Below are 19,333 nucleotides of genomic sequence, written 5' to 3' on the forward strand. Positions count from 1 at the left end.
CTTGCATGCATGCGGAAGTGAGAAGGTTGGATTGCATGGCGCTGTATTAATCAAGCGATGAGGAGTGAGATGGTTAGCTCTTTGGGCGTTGGAGAAAAAAATACGCATTAATTGACACGTCAAACAAGGATTTGTATCGATCAATCCCGTGAAGGAAAACCCCGCCTTTCTTTTTTAACACAAGTAGTACTCCTACATAGGTACTTGTATCCTGTTTGGGTCTAGGCCTTGCATTGCCATACTTCGCCACACATTTTTGCCAAGCTTGCCTAAAGTTTTCAAAATTAAAGGAGGTACACTTGCGCACGGTTGTCACGGTCGCACCGCACCCTCACACAGTAGCTCCTGCATGCCACAAACCCAACCAAGGGAACGCACCCTCACTGACACGTGCTACCGCATGTGATCAAACCAAACTCATCCATCCTACCGCTAACACATAATTTTTTTTCATACAGTATGTTTATCCAACCGCATGTTGGGGAAGATCCGTACGGCCCGTGCGGTGGTCTGTTGGGGAAGAAGAAGATGTGAGGAAGAAGGGTTAGGAGACGTAGGATATTCATCCAACCGCCTGAAATGGTCGACTGACCCAAATGATGGAAGTCAGGCGACTTGCATAAATATATGTTTTTACATAGCAAAAGATCCCTAAAAACAACAACATAAAGAAAAACTATCACTGCTCGCGGAACGAGACGGCCTCGTCGTCTCTGCCTGCCGGCACGAACCAGCCATAGCTGCCGACATTTGTCTCCGCACCGTGGTTGTCCTCGGCCTCCAGCTACTCGTTCACGCGGAGCGTGCGGGCGCTCTGCACGGACGAGAGCACCGCCCGGTTCAAGTCCAGGACGTCCAGTTCCGCCTGCAGGAGGGCCTCGATGGCAGCGGCATTCATGCGCTCCGCATCGAGTTGAGCCTCCGACGCCCGATTCAAGTACAGGACGTCCGGTTCCGCCTGTAGGAGGGCCTCAATGGCAACAGCATCCGCGCGCTTCACGTCAAGTTGAGCATCCGCTGCCCGATTCAAGTCCAGAACGTCAGGTTCCTCCTGCAGTAGGGCCTCGATGGCAGCGGCATCCGCGTGTTCCGCATCGAGTTAAGCCTCCGCCGCCCGGTTCAAGTCCAGGATGTCCAGTTCCGCCTGCAGGAGGGCCTCAATGGCAGCAGAATCTGCGCGCTCTGCGTTAAATTGAGCCTCCGCCGCCCAGTTCACATCCATGACCTCCGGTTCCGTCTGCAGGAGGGCCTCGATGGCAATGGCATGCGCGTGCTCCGTGTCGAGTTGAGCATCCGCCTCCCGGTCCTCCTTTAGTATCGCTAGGTTGAACTGCTGGTTTGCCTGCACCATGGGGGACCCGGACGCCGGCATGAAGTTGACGTCCATCGTCTCATACGCATCGGGGGCCTTTTGTGCCACGACCTTCGCCATGAACATTGGATCTGCTTCCTCCTCCTCGGAGCTTGGCTCCAGAGAACTCGGGGATTGGCCCGCAGCAAAGCGAGCTTGGGAACGGAGGTATGTGGTCCCGACCGTCGCCGCGATTTTTGCACGGCGCTCCGGCGTCAACATCTTGTAGTACGTGATCTTGTGGCGCACCATGGCTTTCCGGCGCACTAGGGGACGATTGATGCGGGCTAGGGGATTGAAAGGTGGGGGAATGGGCTGGAGAGGAGGTGTGGTTTTGGGGCAGTGGCTAGCGTAGGCCAAGCAGCAAAGGTTCTGGTGTGAATATTGGTTTCGGTGATGACCGATCAATCGGTTTTGACTGTACATCGCTCTTGTCGCATTCGCATTGCACCCCAGCACGATGGACCCTCCACGTCGCTTACCGAATGGAACGCGCTTCGTCTTGTGTTTTCGCTCGCTTGTGGGACCGCAGTTGAGAGCAAACCGACGTCCCTCCCCCTCCCCCGCTCGCGTCATTTATACTACTACTCCCTCTGTTTTATACGGAGTAAATCAAAATAGAGGGAGTATACTACAGATGAGGATCCCCTGACATGGCCTACTATTACTATGAGCACTGCATACTCTACTACAGATGTTGCCAGTACTCCACTAGTACTATTGGATAGGGAGCTTAAAAAAGTTACTATTGGACTGGCTATTCATGGTGAAATCCTAGTAGGAATATCATGCGCGAAACAAGCACATTCATGTGTTTTAAAACAAATTGGAAACCATCTCTATTTGAATACAAATCTAGGAGTATGTACGAATCTAACAATATTGATTGGGCGTTGTTGAATGTTGATACTTTTTTTGTAAGTTTGATCAAAGTAGAGATACTTTGACTACACATAAAACTTATATGTAAACTAGAAAGGATCGGAGGGAGTATATTGTACGTTCAAAAGCGAAATGAACATTGAATACCATTTATATATGATTTGCTGATGCTATGATCACCAGTTCAAAATTTTGAATCTGCCTTAGGTATCACGCATGCACTCACTCGTTCTCTCTCGGTTTCATCTCGGGGTCTGGAGATCGATTGGAAGAGGACTAGGGTGGGTACAGTATGTTCCTTTCGCTTTTGAACGTACAATATACTCCCCCTGATCCCCACAGACCCCCCCCCCTAGGGTCATTTCTATCATAGAAACAGACCAAACCGTTATCTCCTTGCACGACACGCAACTGATCTCTCAACATCAATCGATCTCGTCAAGATGTGTTGGGGCAGGAACCGAATGGGATGTCAAAACTAAGATGGGAAGTGACACGTAGTGGAGGCAAAGTGAAACTTTAAACGAACCGTTTGTCTGTATGCATGTCGGACAAATTACAACATTGGAAGTACAAGCATGGTCTAGGCCCACATGCAAATGATACTAGGCGGAATGTTCAAATGAGGCATGCGGGAGGATGGACTCGACCAGAGGGCGGCATGAGAGGGTTGGAGAGGAATGAGAAATAAGCAACGCCACATGATTATACTTGAACAGATCAAATAAACAATAAGTTGTCTCATTTTCCCTTTCGTCTTGGTCACGGAGTAAGATACTCCCTCCGTTTTTATTTACTCTGCATATTAGGTTTGACTGAAGTCAAACTTCATAAAATTTGACCAAATTTATAGAAAAAAGATGAACATTTACAATAGCAAATCTATATGATGTGAAAGTATATACAATAACGAATCTAATGGTATTGATTTGTTATTGTATATGTTATTATTTCTGTCTATAAACTTTGTCAAAGTTTACAAATTTTGACTTTGAGCAAAGCTAAAATGCGGAGTAAATAAAAACAGAGGGAGTACGCAGGGACTAGTATAGTTATTACTGCCGGAACATGGTAAGTTGGACCCCTAGATGCGGGCACGGACCGGGCACACCTCAATTATTCCTTCAAACAGTCGGACACCTACATTAGCACACCATCTGGCTACTTAATCAAGTGTTACGCTTCACTAGTTGAAAAGGAAAAGGGTGGTATCATACCCAAAACCACTACACTTGGGGCTAGGGTAACAACTTGGTATTGTACCATATTTGAACCAGGGCACAAAAACCACCTTTCTGCGCCTAATGCACAACGCGGAGCACTGACACTCGAATTTGGCCGGGAAAATAGGGAAACCGACATGTGGGTCACACCTTTTAGGATGACATGGTGTAGACTAGTCCAATGGAGGAGCTGGCCCACGACCTCCCCGCCACCGGCAACCGTTCATGGGGGTCGTGGGGGCTAGGAACGTGGCGCAGCTCCCGCACCGCCTCTGGACACGGCGACCGCGGTGAGCGACACGCTCATCGTCGCTGGACACGGTCGGCTTTAGTGTGCCGAGGGTGGCGTTAGTGTTGTGGCACGACCAGCAGATCAACACCCGTCACGTCGAGGATGCACGGGGCGCCGAAGTGCGGGCGCGCCGCGATGTGTCCGCAGAGTGTTGTAGCGCGGCCAACTGCATCCCCAGGACCTGAGACCATGCCGGGTCGTCTTGCTTTTTCCAATGACATGTGGGGATCGCATGTGAGCAAAGGGCATCTCCAACGTTGCCATGACCGCAGCTGACTACCCTGGCATACCAAGAACCCTCGTCCCTCGCACCGTCGTGCGGTGCGTTCCTAGCCGGCGCCAACTGCCCGCATTCATGTCGTCCGCCTGTATGCCACCATTAAGAGGCTCGGTGCCCGAGGAACCAACTCCAGCGACATAATGACGCACCCGGATGCTTGGCCTCACCAGAATGCGCTACCTAAAGTGGCAACGCCTAGCTAAACTCCACATCATAGTGCATCGTCCTGCTACTAGCACCACATCCGCCATGACCGCGAGCACGGACGCTCTGTGGGAGAGCTTGTCTTCGAGGATGAAGCTCGAGGTCGCCGCCCTCGCTCAAGTCGCCGCTTGAACGTAATAGCATAGCCGGACGCGGACGTGACCGCACAAGTGGTGGCCACGCTGGCAGCCGATGATGGGAGCACCATCAGCCACACGTCCTACTTTCCATTGTCCAACGTTCGGTGGTGCATGTGGAAGTTGAAGCAATGAACCGCCCACGTCCATCATCATAGACCTCACATCCACCGGCACCGCCGAGGTCGGGGACTCCTCCAAGGATGAGTAGGGCATGGGAGGCGGCTGGGCATGGTGTGCCAACTGGCTAGTCCATCTCCCGTGTTCTACTCTTCCTCGCCAGAGACCGCAGCTTCACTTCACGGGTCTTGAACCCCGCCCCCGTACATGGAGATCGTAGATGGAGGACGTCGGTCGCCATTATAGAATAGGTTTAGGGTCGGGTTTTGTTTTATTTTTCTGACCTATAAAAGTTCGAAATGTAATGAAAATCTGTCGTGTTTGCATTAATCTTGTCCGGTGTATATGAATTTCCACAATAATAGTAAGATATATTGTAGGAGTATGAAAATACTAGTATATGGAATGATGATTCATTTTTGTGTGTATAAACTTAGAAGGTTTGACCCGAGACAAAGCTAACATGCGAAGTAAATAAACACATTGGGTCTACATACACAATTTATCTTAGGCACTCCAATAGTACGTCCACTACACATTCACGCATTTCACATCTTTCTACATCTACGGGAACCTATGAAAGGGTTAACGTAAATTGCCTCTCTCTCTCCCCCTGATTTTCATGGTGGTGGGCCCCTCCCTTCCCCAAATCTCCAATCAACAGCTCACACGTTTCACATTACGTTAATTACGTAACTCAGATTACGTAGTTGTACTATTACTCGTCCTAAAAAACCAACTAAGCCAATGATACGTCTCCAACGTATCTATAAATTTTATTGTTCCATGCTATTATATTATCCATCTTGGATGTTTTATATGCATTTATATGCTATTTTATATGATTTTTGGGACTAATCTATTAACCTAGAGCCTAGTGCCAGTTTCTGTTTTTTCCTTGTTTTTGAGTTTTACAGAAAAGGTACCAAACGGAGTCCAATTGACCTGCCAATTTACGGAGATTTTTTATGGACCAGAAGAAGCCCCCGAAGCAAAAGAGTTGGGCCAGAAGAGTCTCGAGTCATCCACGAGGGTGGAGGGCACGCCCTACCCCCCTGAGCGCGCCCGCTACCTCGTGGTTGACTCAAAGACCCCCCTGACGTGAAACTGATGCCAAAAATTCCTATAAATATAGAAACCCCTGAAAAGAAACCTAGATCGGGAGTTCCGCCGTCGCAAGCCTTATTAGCAACGAAAAACCAATCAGGGCCCTATTCTAGCACCCTGCCGGAGGGGGGAACCATCACCGGTGGCCTTCTTCATCATCCTGGCACTCTCCATGACGAGGAGGGATTAGTTCACCCTCGGGGCTGAGGGTAGGTACCAGTAGCTATGTGTTTGGTCTCTCTCTCTCTCTCTCTCTCTCTCTCTCTCTCTCTCTCTCTCTCGTGTTCTTGATTCGACACGATCTTGATGTACCGCGAGCTTTGCTATTATAGTTGGATCTTATGATGTTTCTCCCTCTACCTTCTTGTAGTGGATTGAGCTTTCCCTTTGAAGTTATCTTATCGGATTGAGTACTTAAGGATTTGAGAACACTTGATGTATGTCTTGCATGTGCTTATCTATGGTTACAATGGGATATTCACTTGATCTACTTGATGTATGTTTTGGTGATCAACTTGCAGGTTCAGTGACCTTGTGAACATATGCATAGGGGTTGGCACACGTTTTCGTCTTGACTCTCCGGTAGAAACTTTGGGGCATTCGTTGAAGTTCTTTGTGTTGGTTTGAATAGATGAATCTGGGATAGTGTGATGCATATCATATAATCAAACCCGCAGGTACTTGTGGTGACATTGGAGTATCTAGGTGACATTAGGGTTTTGGTTGATGTGTGTCTTAAGGTGTTATTTTACTACGAACTCTAGGGCTAGGAATAGCCCAACGGATTGATCGAAAAGAATAACTTTGAGGTGGTTTCATACCCTACAATAATCTCTTCGTTTGTTCTCTGCTATTAGTGCCTTTGGAGTGACTCTTTGTTGCACGTTGAGGGTTTGTTATATGATCTAATTATGTTATCATTGTTGAGAGAACTTGCACTGGTGAAAGTATCAACCCTAGGCCTTATTTCGAAGCATTTCAATACCGTTTTCGCTCACTTTTGTTACTTGCTACCTTGTTGTTTTTATATTTTCAGATTACAAACACCTATATCAACCATCCATATTGCACTTGTATCACCATCTCTTCGCCGAACTAGTGCACCTATACAATTTACCATTGTATTGGGTGCACTGGGGACATAAGAGACTCTTTGTTATTTGGTTGCAGGGTTGTTTGAGAGAGACCATCTTCATCCTACGCCTCCCACGGATTGATAAACCTTAGGTCATCCACTTGAGGAATATTTGCTACTGTCCTACAAACCTCTGCACTTGGAGGCCCAACAATGTCTACAAGAAGAAGGTTGCGTGGTAGACATCAAGCTCTTTTTTGGCGCCGTTGCCGGGGAGGTTAGTGCTTGAAGGTATATCTTTAGATCTTGCAATCGAATCTTTTAGTTTCTTGTTTCATCGCTAGTTAAGTATATAAAAGAAAACTACAAAAAATGGAATTGAGGTTGCCTCATATGCTTCATCTTTTTAATATCTTTCGTGAAAATGATGGAAAGGAAAATTGTGTTCAAGTGTTAGAAGAAGAATGCATTAAAATGTTTGGCACTAAATCTTTGAATGATGAGCATGATTGCAATGTTATTAGTATGAATTCCTTGAATATCCATGATGCTAATGACATGCAAAGCCACAAGCTTTGGGATGCTATGCTTAATGAAGATGATATTTTTAGTCCCCCAAGTTTTGATGAGCAAATTTATTTTGATGATAGAATGCCTCCTATTTATGATGATTATATTGATGAAAGTGGGTTTGGAAGAGTGTCAACTTTAGGAGTAATGATCCCACTATTTTGGAGGGCGTTGAATCTTATTGTGATAATTATGAAAGTCTATTTGGAGAGGTCATGACTTTATTTAGTGATGAATCCACTATTTCGGAAGAGGTTCCAATTGATTATGAGAACAAAGTTGCTATCTATGATGATTATTGTGATGACATGTACGCTATAAAGAATAATGATTACGATGAAACTTGTCATCTTGATTTTAATTTTCAATTGGATTATGCCTCACATGATAGTTATTTTGTTGAGTTTGCTCCCACTACTATTCATGAGAACAAATTTTCTTATGTGAAGAGTAATACAATTTCTATGCTTGTGCATCATGAAAATAAGGCTTTATGTGATGGTTATATTGTTGAATTCATTCATGATGCTACTGAAAATTATTATGAGGGAGGAATATGTGCTTGTAGGAATTGCAATAATATCAAGTTTCCTCTCTATGTGTTGAAAATCTTGAAGTTATGCTTGTTTTGTCTTCCTATGCTAGTTGATTCTTGTTCTTATAAGTTGTTTGCTCACAAAATCCCTATGCATAGGAAGTGGGTTAGGCTTAAAAGTGTTAGTCATATTCTTCATGATGCTCCCATTATGTTTCAATTCTTATCTTTTATGTGAGCATCATTGAAATCAGCATGCCTAGCTAAAAAGGCATTAAAGAAAAGCGCTTGTTGGGAGACAACCCAATATTTACCCCTACTGTTTTTGTGTGTTCACATGATTAAGCTACCGTAGTAATCATGATTTATAGCTTTTGTTTCAATAAAGTTCCAAGTAAGACCTTTCGGATAGCTTACAGTGATAGTTGTGTTGATCCTGCTGAAAATCAGAAACTTTTGCACCCAGTAAATTAGTTTTAATAATTCACAGAAACGTGCTTTGGATATGATTATTTTTTATCTGGATTGGTAGACAAATTTATCATGTTTTCCTAATTTGTCTGGATTTTTGGAGTTACAAAAGTATTTGAGAGTTACAGATTACTACAGACTGTTCTGTTTTTGACAGATTCTGTTTTCTATGCGTTGTTTGCTTATTATGATGAATCTATGAGTAGTATCGGAGGGTATGAACCATAAAGAAGTTGTAATAAAGTAGATATTACACAAATATGAATTTAGAATGAGTTCACAACAGTACCAAAAGTGGTGATTTATTTTCTTATACTAACGGAGCTTACGAGTTTTCTGTTGAGTTTTGTGTTGTGAAGTTTTCAAGTTTTGGGGAAAGTTTCGATGGACTATGGAATAAGGAGTGGAAAGAGCCTAAGATTGGGGATTCCCAAGGCACCCCGAGGTAATATTCAAGGACAACCAAGAGCCTAAGCTTGGGGATGCCCCGGATGGCATCCCCTCTTTCGTCTTCGTTCATAGGTAACTTTACTTGGAGCTATATTTTTATTCACCACATGATATGTGTTTTGCTTGGAGCGTCATTTTATTTTATTTTGTTTTGCTTGCTATTTGAATAATATCCCAAGATCTGAAATTCTTAAATGTTAAAGAGTCTTCACATAGTTGCACAATTATTCGACTACTCATTGATCTTCACTTATATCTTTCGGAGTAGTTTGTCATTTGCTTTAGTGCTTCACTTATATCTTTTTAGAGCATGATGGTGGTTTTATTTTGAAGAAATTGATAAACTCTCATGCTTCACATATATTATTTTGAGAGTCTTAGACAGCATGGTAATTTTCTTTGGTTATGAATTTAGTCCTAATATGATAGGCATCCAAGAGGGATATAACAAAAACTTTCATATAAAGTGCATTGAATACTATGGGAAGTTTGATTCTTTATGATTGTTTTGAGATATGAAGATGGTGATATTAGAGTCATGCTAGTGGAGTAGTTGTGAAAAGTTTGTGATTCCCGTAGCATGCACGTATGGTGAACGTTATGTGATGAAGTCGGAGCATGATTTATTTATTGAGTGTCTTCCTTATAAGTGGAGGTCGGGATCGCACGATGGTTAACTCCTACCAACTCTTCCCCTAGGAGCATGCGTGTAGTGCTTGGTTTTGATGACTTGTAGATTTTTGCAATAAGTATGTGAGTTCTTTATGACTAATGTTGAGTCCATGGATTATACGCACTCTCACCCTTCCATCATTGCTAGCCTCTCTTGTGCCGCGCAACTTTCGCCGGTACCATACACCACCTTATACCTTCCTCAAAACAGCCACCATACCTACCTATTATGGCATTTCCATAGCCATTCCGAGATATATTGCCATGCAACTTTCGACTGTTCCGTTTATTATGACACGTTTCGTCATTGTCATATTGCTTTGCATGGTCCTGTAGTTGACATCATATTTGTGTCAAAGCCACCGTTTGTAATTCTTTCATACATGTCACTCTTGAATCATTGCACATCCCGATACACCGCCAGAGGCATTCATATAGAGTCATATTTTGTTCTAAGTATCGATTTGTAATTCTAGAGTTGTAAAGTAAATAAAAGTGTGATGATCTTCATTATTAGAGCATTGTCCCAGTGAGGAAAGGATGATGGAGACTATGATTCCCCCACAAGTCGGGATGAGACTCCGGACAAAAAATAAAAAAAATAAAAAAAGGCCAAAAAAAGAGAAGGCCCAAAAAAACAAAAAAAGAGAAAAGGAGAGAAGGGGCAATGCTAATATCCTTTTACCACACTTGTGCTTCAAAGTAGCACCATGATCTTCATGATAGAGAGTCTCCTATTTTGTCACTTTCATATACTAGTGGGAATTTTCATTATAAAACTTGGCTTGTATATTCCAACGATGGGCTTCCTCAAAATGCCCTAGGTCTTTGTGAGCAAGCAAGTTGGATGCACACCCACTTAGTTTCTTTTTGAGCTTTCATATGCTTACAGCTCTAGTGCATCCGTTGCATGGCAATCCCTACTCACACACATTGATATATATTGATGGGCATCCCCATAGCCCGTTGATATGCCTAGTTGATGTGAGACTATCTTCCTCTTTTTGTCTTCTCCACAACCACCATTCTATTCCACCTATAGTGCTATGTTCATGGCTCATGCTCATGTATTGCATGAAAGTTGAAAAGGTTTGAGAATACTAAAGTATGAAACAATTTCTTGGATAAAACCGGGGTTGTGCATGATTTAAATATTTTGTGTGATGAAGATAGAGCATAGCCATACTATATGATTTTGTAGGATAGCTTTCTTTGGCCAAGGGAAAGATCACCGCCGGAGATGCCGCCGCCCCACCGGTCATCGTTGTTAGAGGGGTGGACGTCGTCGTCATCGTTGTCGCTCTTAGGGCAGCACCCCAAGCGCATGTCATCTTCCCCGGAGACCCTGACGTAGAGGGTCACAACGTCGTCATACCTTAAGTAGAGGGTACACCTCCCCTGCAGGCCGCGGGCGCGGGCGGCTGCCACCCGCGGTTCAGGAACACGTTTCCAGTGGGGTGACCTCGACCTCCACCCATGAGGCCCTGCTGCAGCAGCCATCAGCCTGCGGCCATAGGCCACAAGGCCCCCCGGCCGGCAGCGCTCCCGCAAAGAAGCGCGGGATCTGGAACCATACACCCGTGGGTCTTTCTGCCCACACCACGAACTCTGGGGACGCATCGGCCGAATGGGATCGCGAACACGGTGGCCGAACGGCTGCCGCATGCCTTCCCCCGTCGCCCTGGCCACCCCAGCCGCGGCAAATTCCGCCGCGGGAAGGAGCACCCCCACGGCTACCGGAGGTAGTGCTAGCCTTCAAGGGGGTGCACCCACGCCCTCGGGGAGCCACGCTGGTGTCGCGGCGTACTTGCGAGGGCGGCCGCAGCCTCTCTTTGGTGGCGGTGAGCCCGATCCTTCCTTGCGGGCCTTTTCCTTTTCCGCGGCAAAGAACCTCCTCGCTGGCGCCATGGACGCTCTGGCGAGATGGCGGAACCAAGAAGAAGGAGAAGCAAGAGGCGAGAAGACAAAGATGGGCTGGGGTTTCCCTCGTCTCGGGCAATGATGGCCTTTCTACATGCACCACGCAGTTGTCCAGTCGGGCAGTTGCCAAGGCAGCGTGGGGAAGTGGAGATGCCCACGTCCCATCAAGCGCCATGCGTCGGCTCAGTCCGCATGCAATTGGGGACCCGTGGTGCTCCGCCTTTGCCCTTTGGCTTCGCCTCGAAGCTAAGTCCGAGCGCGCCTTGGGCCCGGGGGCTACTATCAGCGTTCTGGGAACCAGGGTACCCAGACCTGTCTGCATGCGGCCCATGGCATGGCTCCATCGACGGCCTGGTACGGCCCATCTACAAGATTGTCAAGATAAGACCCTTGCGAGAGGCCAAGCTTCGCGAGGCGGACGACGCCAAGACCTCCGTAGGGAGCGGCCTCCCCAGACTGCTCCTGAGGAGCGGAGATTTCTATGCAGGTGCCCAACCTCGTGAGGTTGCGGTGATGCAAGCCATGACGACTAAGGCCAGGCGGGCGCCAGCGAGCGCAGAGGAGATTGCTTCCTCCTTGGTGCTAAGGAGGCAAGCGCGGGTGCGGGGCCCCGAGGAATCAGGCAAAGGTTTCCATTCCCGTGTAGCAAGACCAAGACCGCCAGGACGGCAAGACAGGTGTCATCATCGAGCCCACCGCAGTGTCATGACTAGAAGCTTTGCAGGCGAAGACCACCTTTCGTCAGGATAAGATGTACTACTTGTCCCCTTCCAAATTGTCCACTGTGGGATCCCTTCCCACCTACGCTTTGGGGGAAGAGGACCAGGGCCACTATAAGTATAGGCTAGCCACCGCCGTGGAAGGGGATCTCTCTCTCTCTCACTTCCGGGGCCGAACCTCTTCAACTCATATCTCCCTCAATGGAGCAGACCTCGCGAGGTTGTTCTTCCCTTATACTAGTTCATCCTCAGCCCCTCATGAGGCTAATCCACCACAAAGTAGGAGTAGGGTCTTACACCGCAAGGTGGCCTGAACCTGGGTAAACTACCGTGTCCATCTTCTTCTTTGTTCATCGAGCTAGGCCGTGGGGGTGACGAACTGGTTGGCTGAAGAGGTTGAGTTCTTAGCACACGCCCCAGAGTTCGAACCTTTCTTGGGTCTATAGAGCGCTGAATCCGACAGACATTAGTTTAAAATTGAATTTAAATTAATAAACTTTGGTAATTATATTGGATTTTTATTTGACTTTAGTTAAGCATTAATCATATTGAACTGACTTAGTCAAATAGGAAATCACTCATAATTCATTTTAATTTGGTAAGCTCAAACTTAGGGAAACCAAATCAATTATGAATTAATTCAATTTGAATTCAATAAGATGAACCCTGATTCAAATCCAAATTGAATTGGAAGCCAAACCAAGTTATCATTTTTTAGTTCAGACCTTAGTGTATTCAATCTCATGAAAGGATAACAAGTTCGAATTGTCATCAAACTTGGACATGAACTTGGCTATCCAAGAATTCATAGACCTTGACTCTAGTTGCAAGATTTATTTTGCAGAATCTGGCAACCACAACTTGGCATCACATACTCCATATGTGAAGAACCCTATTATTTGAAACTGCATGTGAACCCTTATGTCACATGTATTCCAATTAACAACCACTATGTTGTTTTCCAAACTCTTATGACTTGACATGACACATGATCTCAACACACAATGACACTGACACCATGCACAACACTTGTTATATATTTGGTTTTATTGTATGGTTGTTTATGATTTCTCTCTACTTACGATAGATTATACGTAGAGCAAAGAGTAACTTGATCAATATTGTGAGATTGAAGAATCGTCAATACCAAGCAAGTGGAACCTTTGATCATAACCTACGTTTTCATGCATTGTAGTTGTTTTCAACTAGGGAACCCCTATGTGATATTACTTTATGCTTGACAAAACCCAGTAGAAGGAATGTAGGTCAATTATACCCTGACCTTGTAACCGACAAGTAGTTGCTTAGCTGTTATAACATGGATTGGGATCACATTAAAAGGTTACTTACGGTTGACTACTTAAGTACTACTTAATTAATGATCGATCTGGGGAATGCCCCCATGTATCAAAGGGGTTGTACGAGTTCAAAGTTGAGTACATTCCATGTTTGACCGTGAGACAATATGGGCTCTCTCTGGACCAAGTAAGTTGTGGGAACCCTCCTAGGCTGACCAGCTGATGTAGATTTGCATGTAGGGAAACCAAACTGGGTCAGCCATTTGAGAGGGCTACTACTTCCCAAAAGTCTTGTCTTGATCTACCTAGCTACTTCACATGTGAAGTTTTAGTAGCAGGAAGGTGTGATCAGGAATCACGGGTAAAGTACACAAACCTCTATAGAGTGTATAAAACTGATCATGATTAGCCGTGTCCCTGGTTACGGACAACTTTTAAGCAACTCATCTGAGAATTATCAGCTTGATCTCATCATCTCTTCTAATAAAATCAATGGGTTGAGCCAAAGGGGAACATGGACCGACTCATATGCCTGGCGTGATACCAGGAGGATCTTCTGGTAGTGATTTAGGGTAGTCGTGTGACGCGGAGACCCACATGCTCAAATGCTTATATTTTGGACGGCGCGTGATGCAATCTGTCAAGGATTGTCGTGTCATATAGTATGTACAACTATTAGAGTAGACCACTATTACAATGGTAGGAAAACTATTTTCATGTAAAGGAAAACCCAACTGCAACAAATGGCATGTTTATGCTCTAACTGGGTAATCTTGGTGAAGCTCGCCAAAACATTCAATGTATTGACCCTTGTGGCTGCAACATATCATGTAGCAAGTTTACCGCATCGAAGGAAAGGAACAAAGTAAGGTTATGATGCTATACTCAACTCTTGCATATGAGTGGATGGACTCAACAAGACTTAAACATTATCTCCGTTGCATGATTGTATTGTAAGCTAGTCCATGAGCTAAGCAGGTGTGTATTGCAAAGCACTGGATCTATGATGTAATACTATGACATGTGATGTATTCTTGGTAGTCGACCGTGCGTGTTAGCTATTGATCCAGGGACTGACACGGTAAGCGCAGAGATTCGAGCCCCTATCAGGGATCGGGTCGTGACATCATGTCCCAACCGACGATGGGCCGCCCCATCTTCGAAGGTGGCACATGCGTGTTGGTGCCGGAGGCTCTCCTAAGCAAGTTGGTTGTGCATGCATCTGTGACACTACTCCCCATGCCCGGGACAACTACTCCGACTCTGCCAAAGGCTTTTGCCGCCGCATTGGTCGCGACTGTCCTGGCCTTTTGCAAGGCCGACCAATCCATCGGTGGTCGTTTGGCTCGCGCTCGCTGCCTCCCAAGAACCAAGACAACTAATTCGGCACCAGTACCCGTTATCCCTTCTACCATGGTTGGAGCCATCGTCGACCAGCTGCAGCCCTCGCCAACATCAATCTGTCGTGCTATTGCTACTGGCGTTCCTCCACACCTTCCGCCCATTCCTAATCATAAGAAGTTGGATACGGACATGACGACTCTGTCGTCATCTCCATTTGTGGGTTTGTGCCCGTCATGCGTCCTGCATGCATTCAGTTTGGAGCCGATGTCACCTTTGGCACCGGTGGTGGCACCTGCTGATCCGCCCGTCAGTGTCGCCCGAGGCGACAGGCCCCGGGTCGGGGAACTGGCAAGCGTCCTTCGACCGGGATGTGACTTTGGTGGTCCCGTGTGTGTGACACGCCCACACCTCGTGCAGACCCTTCTGGAGTTCTGGTTGCTGGCACACCATCATGAGGCCCCACCCACCGCCTTCCATGGTCCTCCGTCGTCATGCTTTCATCGCGCGGCCTACTCCCCCGAGGTGGTTGTAGGATCATTTACTTTTGATGCTTCTCTATAGGGCATCGCGCCCGGGAGTGTAGGGACCCAATCCGGTGCACGGGTTGCCTTTAATTCGGGCGTATCGCTCATTTCTGTCATGTAGAGCCCTGCGACGACTAGACTACGACGCCTTGGGGAGCTAGTCCACCTCCTACCCCACCACCTACATCCACCGATGATGCTACGCTGAATGACGTGCCTTTGCAGTATGTGTGCATGATGAGGGGCGAGTTGCTTTGCATTGAGCTTCACGGCTGCCTTGCTCGTGTTGGGAGTGTTTTTGTGAGAGTGGAGGCCGCTCTTGGCAAGCTCCAAGTTGTGCTCGTTGTGCCTTTGCTTCAGGTTGTTTTTGTTTCTACAGATGAAGGGGAAGTATTCCACTATGGAGGTTTCTCCCCACGTTCTAGATCTTACTCGTCGTCGTTGCCTGTGGTGACTTTTGTTTATGAGAGTGAAGTCATCGTCGAGGTCGTAGCTCAAGTGCTACAGATTATGCCTGAGCTGCGGGTGCCATGTGAGAAGCATACTTAACCTCTATTAATGGTGATTCCCAAGGAGATGGGCTCGCTAGGGGCCCTCACGGTGCCCACGATGCACCCACCACCGTCGTTGGATCTTAGCCAGCTATCGGTGTCTGTGAATGATGGGGTAATTGAGCAGGTGTGTTGGCACCTAATTCTAATGCTCTCTTTGCGAAAGAGCTTTATGATTTGCTCGCCAACTAGAAGGCAGCTAGCCCTAGATTTGGCAATCCTCCTGGCAGGAAAGGCTACCGGAGAAAAAACAAGAAGGTAGAGTAGTTTGTAAGGAGCAAAAACAAGAAGAATGATGCCAAGAAGGTGTCGGCGGAGCAAAAGGAAGAAGAATGATGCCAAAAAGGTGTTGGCGGCTGCTTAATGGGTGCTTCTTAGTCTTCTAGATTTTCTTCCAGGTTTGGCTTGACTTTCTCTATGTGTTTGTGGGTGCTCGTTGTCTAATTAAGATGTTTTTTGTTGAGCATGGGAGTTTGTGAGTTTGTGATTGTTGCGTGTTGGAAATGGTTGCCAGCCAGCCGTGTAGGCGTGTATAGTGCATGTGAGATGTTTGCATTGGTTTTCACATAGTTCTTTAATTGGCAATTCTTTTTTTCTCAATTAATCGATGAGGCAAATATTTTGCCTTCATTTTAGAAACGGTTTGGATAGATGCGACTATTGAGAAAAATAATAAAATGAAACAAACACTTATCATTTGCCTCCATTAAAAATTATTAAGTTAGATGCGTCTTTTGAAAGAATGAAACCATGCTCTCTTATATAGCTTGGCTACGAAGATTCCTGGGCCGACATGGGCCAATATGTCAGTGGACCAATGGCACCTGCAGTCCGATCAGATCTGTTTCCATATGAGTCCTCGGGACCCTATCATTATTTTTTTGAGAGTACGTAAAATGCGTACCATAGCTTTATAAAAGAGAAAACAATTATAAGACAACTAACACTTGTTGCGAACAACAAGCTTAGCACCAACTCCACATCCGGCTAGTCCAAAGACAGCCACCAACAACCACACAACTACAAAGCAAAAGAGCCTGCCCAACACCGAAAACCTTGCCGCGTCTCGACCGACAACGATCACCACCGAAGAGCAGCAACTTCCACCAAGCATCTCTTGTCGATGCACCATCCTCCCTTAATGCCTAAAGGAGATGGCAAGAGGATGGCAGGACCCGATCTGACCCGAGGAAGACGTCGTCTTGAAATCACCGCGAAGATCGTACATAACACCGACGTGAGCGATTACGTGCAGCGGCGAACACCGGAGGAGCGCAACATGGGACAACCAGACCATGTCTCTGGCACGATGCACCCAACAGAGGGACGATGTTGAAGACACCGCCATCGTGCCGATCCAGCACCCAGCACCAGATCAAGGCTTTCACCCGGAGACAATTGCCAACACCAAGCGAGCGAGGGAGATGGCGACACACTCGGCGACGCCTTCAAGGAGGGAAACGACACCCACGGGTGCCATCGCCGCCGGCCCGGCCACAACCGGGCAAGACTTTCATCCGTAATGCCACGCATCTCCGCACCTCCAGATATAGGCAGAACCGACCATGAAGTCTCGCACCGCCGTCACCGTAGCAACTTGCCATCGAAGCCGTGCAACCGAGGTCCTCCCGCACCCGCACTGCCGAGAGAACGCGACCAACAGCCACAAACCACCCAAACGAGGAGCCGCAGCAGCTAACCATGCCGTGCAAGGGCTGAATCCAGCACGACGGCCTTCACCCGCTCCAGGTGACCGCCGTGCAACGAACTCAACCCCAAGGCCAGATTGAATCTGAGGGAAATCCGATCTGGCCAGCACTTCCCTCCCCAAATCCGATCTGGGGGACCCTACCATTGTTAGAAAGAAATCTTTTGCGCTTGCATCTCTGCCCCTCTTCTTACTTAAACTACTCTACTCCTAGTTCAGTTCATAATAAGAGTATACCAAATCTGGTAACGAGTCATGACTGCTAAATTAATACCATAATCATAGCGCAGACTAACACATGATTTTGATTGGTTCATACGTCTCCCGGTCTCCGTACAAGGAATGCGTACGCAGTTACGCAGTCAAATGAAGCCGCCGAGGGAGAGACTGAGGGTGGCCTGAAGGTCGAGCCGCCAGAGGTAGCCGCCAGCGTCTAGCCGCCACACGTCGCACGGGGCCACGAGGGAACCTCGGCGAGGGCATGCGTACGGGACGCGCACCCGACAGGTGAAACCGGCACATGAGCCCCACGCCGGCACGGGGGCGCCATCCTTGGCGGCGAGCACCACCCGCACCTCGGAAGCAGCCGCCGATGGGGCCATGGTAGCGTCGGCGTCCTCCCTACCGGACACTGCCCGGTTGAAAGCCACGTTTGTCCACGTGACGCGGCCGCACTGGTCGGACACGAACGTTGGGGCCTCGTCGCCGCCGCAGGCCGCAGCATACGGCGCCTCGCCGTCGCGCCAGATGCTTGTAACGTCCTCAACCGTCACCCAGGACACCACTTGCCGCAGGGCCTGCGGCTGTCTGACAACGTGGGCAGACGCCAGATTCGCCACCGGCGCCGCCCCACCGAACCCCTCCTCTGCCGGCAGCGCAGGCATGAGCGGCAGGGTTGCAGGCAGGGGTGGAGGAGGCGACGAGTCGACGGACGTCATCCCCGACGAGGAGGACGACGGCGAGGACAAACGCTTGTCCTGCACATAGTCCAACTTTTGCGTCGTCGGTGCAGCCACAGTGGCCGACTTCTTGGGCTTCGGTCCCCTCCTCCCAGTGCCCCCTGGCCCTGCAACCGCCTTCCGTTTCCCCTTCCCCTTCCCAGCCGGCACGGCCGGCATCGGCGCAGGCGACATCGCCGCCGGCTTTGGCGCGATGGGCCTAAACTTCAGCATGGCCCTTCCCATGTGCCACCCCTGGCCTGCCTGGGCGGCCCTCGGCGCCAAGCAGCACCCTCCCTTCCTCTCCATCATACACCACGCACCTCGGCGGAAGCAGAACAGAACGTCTGCGAGCCTGCGACTAGTCTCAGCTACACCGAGTGCTACTTTCTCGGCGCGGTGCGAGTAGACCACGGCGGCAAGCAGGTTGGTTTTATCAAGGACGCGCAAGGGACACGCGTCAGGGAGCACAGGTGTCGCGAGTGGGAGCGGGCTATGATTGGTCTCGCGACACCACCTGGCCCCCGACGGGCAGCGGCAGCACGTGAAAGGCCGCGACCCCATTGGGCGCGCTCGCCATGGCTGCCGTGGCACGCAAGCGGATTTAAATATCTACTCCCTCCATCTACGTGAGTAAGTCATCTTAGGTTATGCACCGTGACCAAGGAAGAGGAAAAAACAAGAGAACTTAATGTTCATTTGCTAATTAATAGCATTGCATGCAATGAACTAGCCACTGCATGTCGTGTTTGGTAGTCTCAAGTCATTAAAAACATGTACACCCCACATATCTTATTGGTTGATATGTCAAGAAACAAAAAACGAGATAAAATTTAATGCACCGCGCCTAAGTGTTTTGGGATTATTTGGTTTTCATAAGATGACTTACACACCTAGACGGAGGGAGTACTAGGAGTACCAGACTGGCCAGTAAGAGAAGAGATTTGTACTAGCGCTAGCGC

General features: G+C 47.8%; 1 protein-coding gene across 1 annotated transcript; it reads right to left on the minus strand.

The window, feature by feature from the left end:
• Nucleotides 1-17,715: 17,715 nt before the first annotated feature.
• On the minus strand, nt 17,716-19,008 carry LOC123065433 (uncharacterized). The gene has a single exon (XM_044488709.1). It carries the CDS (start codon nt 18,933-18,935, stop codon nt 17,796-17,798), a length of 1,140 nt encoding a protein of 379 aa, XP_044344644.1. The 5' UTR covers nt 18,936-19,008; the 3' UTR covers nt 17,716-17,795.
• Between the last annotated feature and the right edge of the window lie 325 nt (nt 19,009-19,333).

Source organism: Triticum aestivum, chromosome 3B (genome assembly GCF_018294505.1).
Source record: "Triticum aestivum cultivar Chinese Spring chromosome 3B, IWGSC CS RefSeq v2.1, whole genome shotgun sequence".
Lineage (NCBI taxonomy): Eukaryota > Viridiplantae > Streptophyta > Magnoliopsida > Poales > Poaceae > Triticum > Triticum aestivum.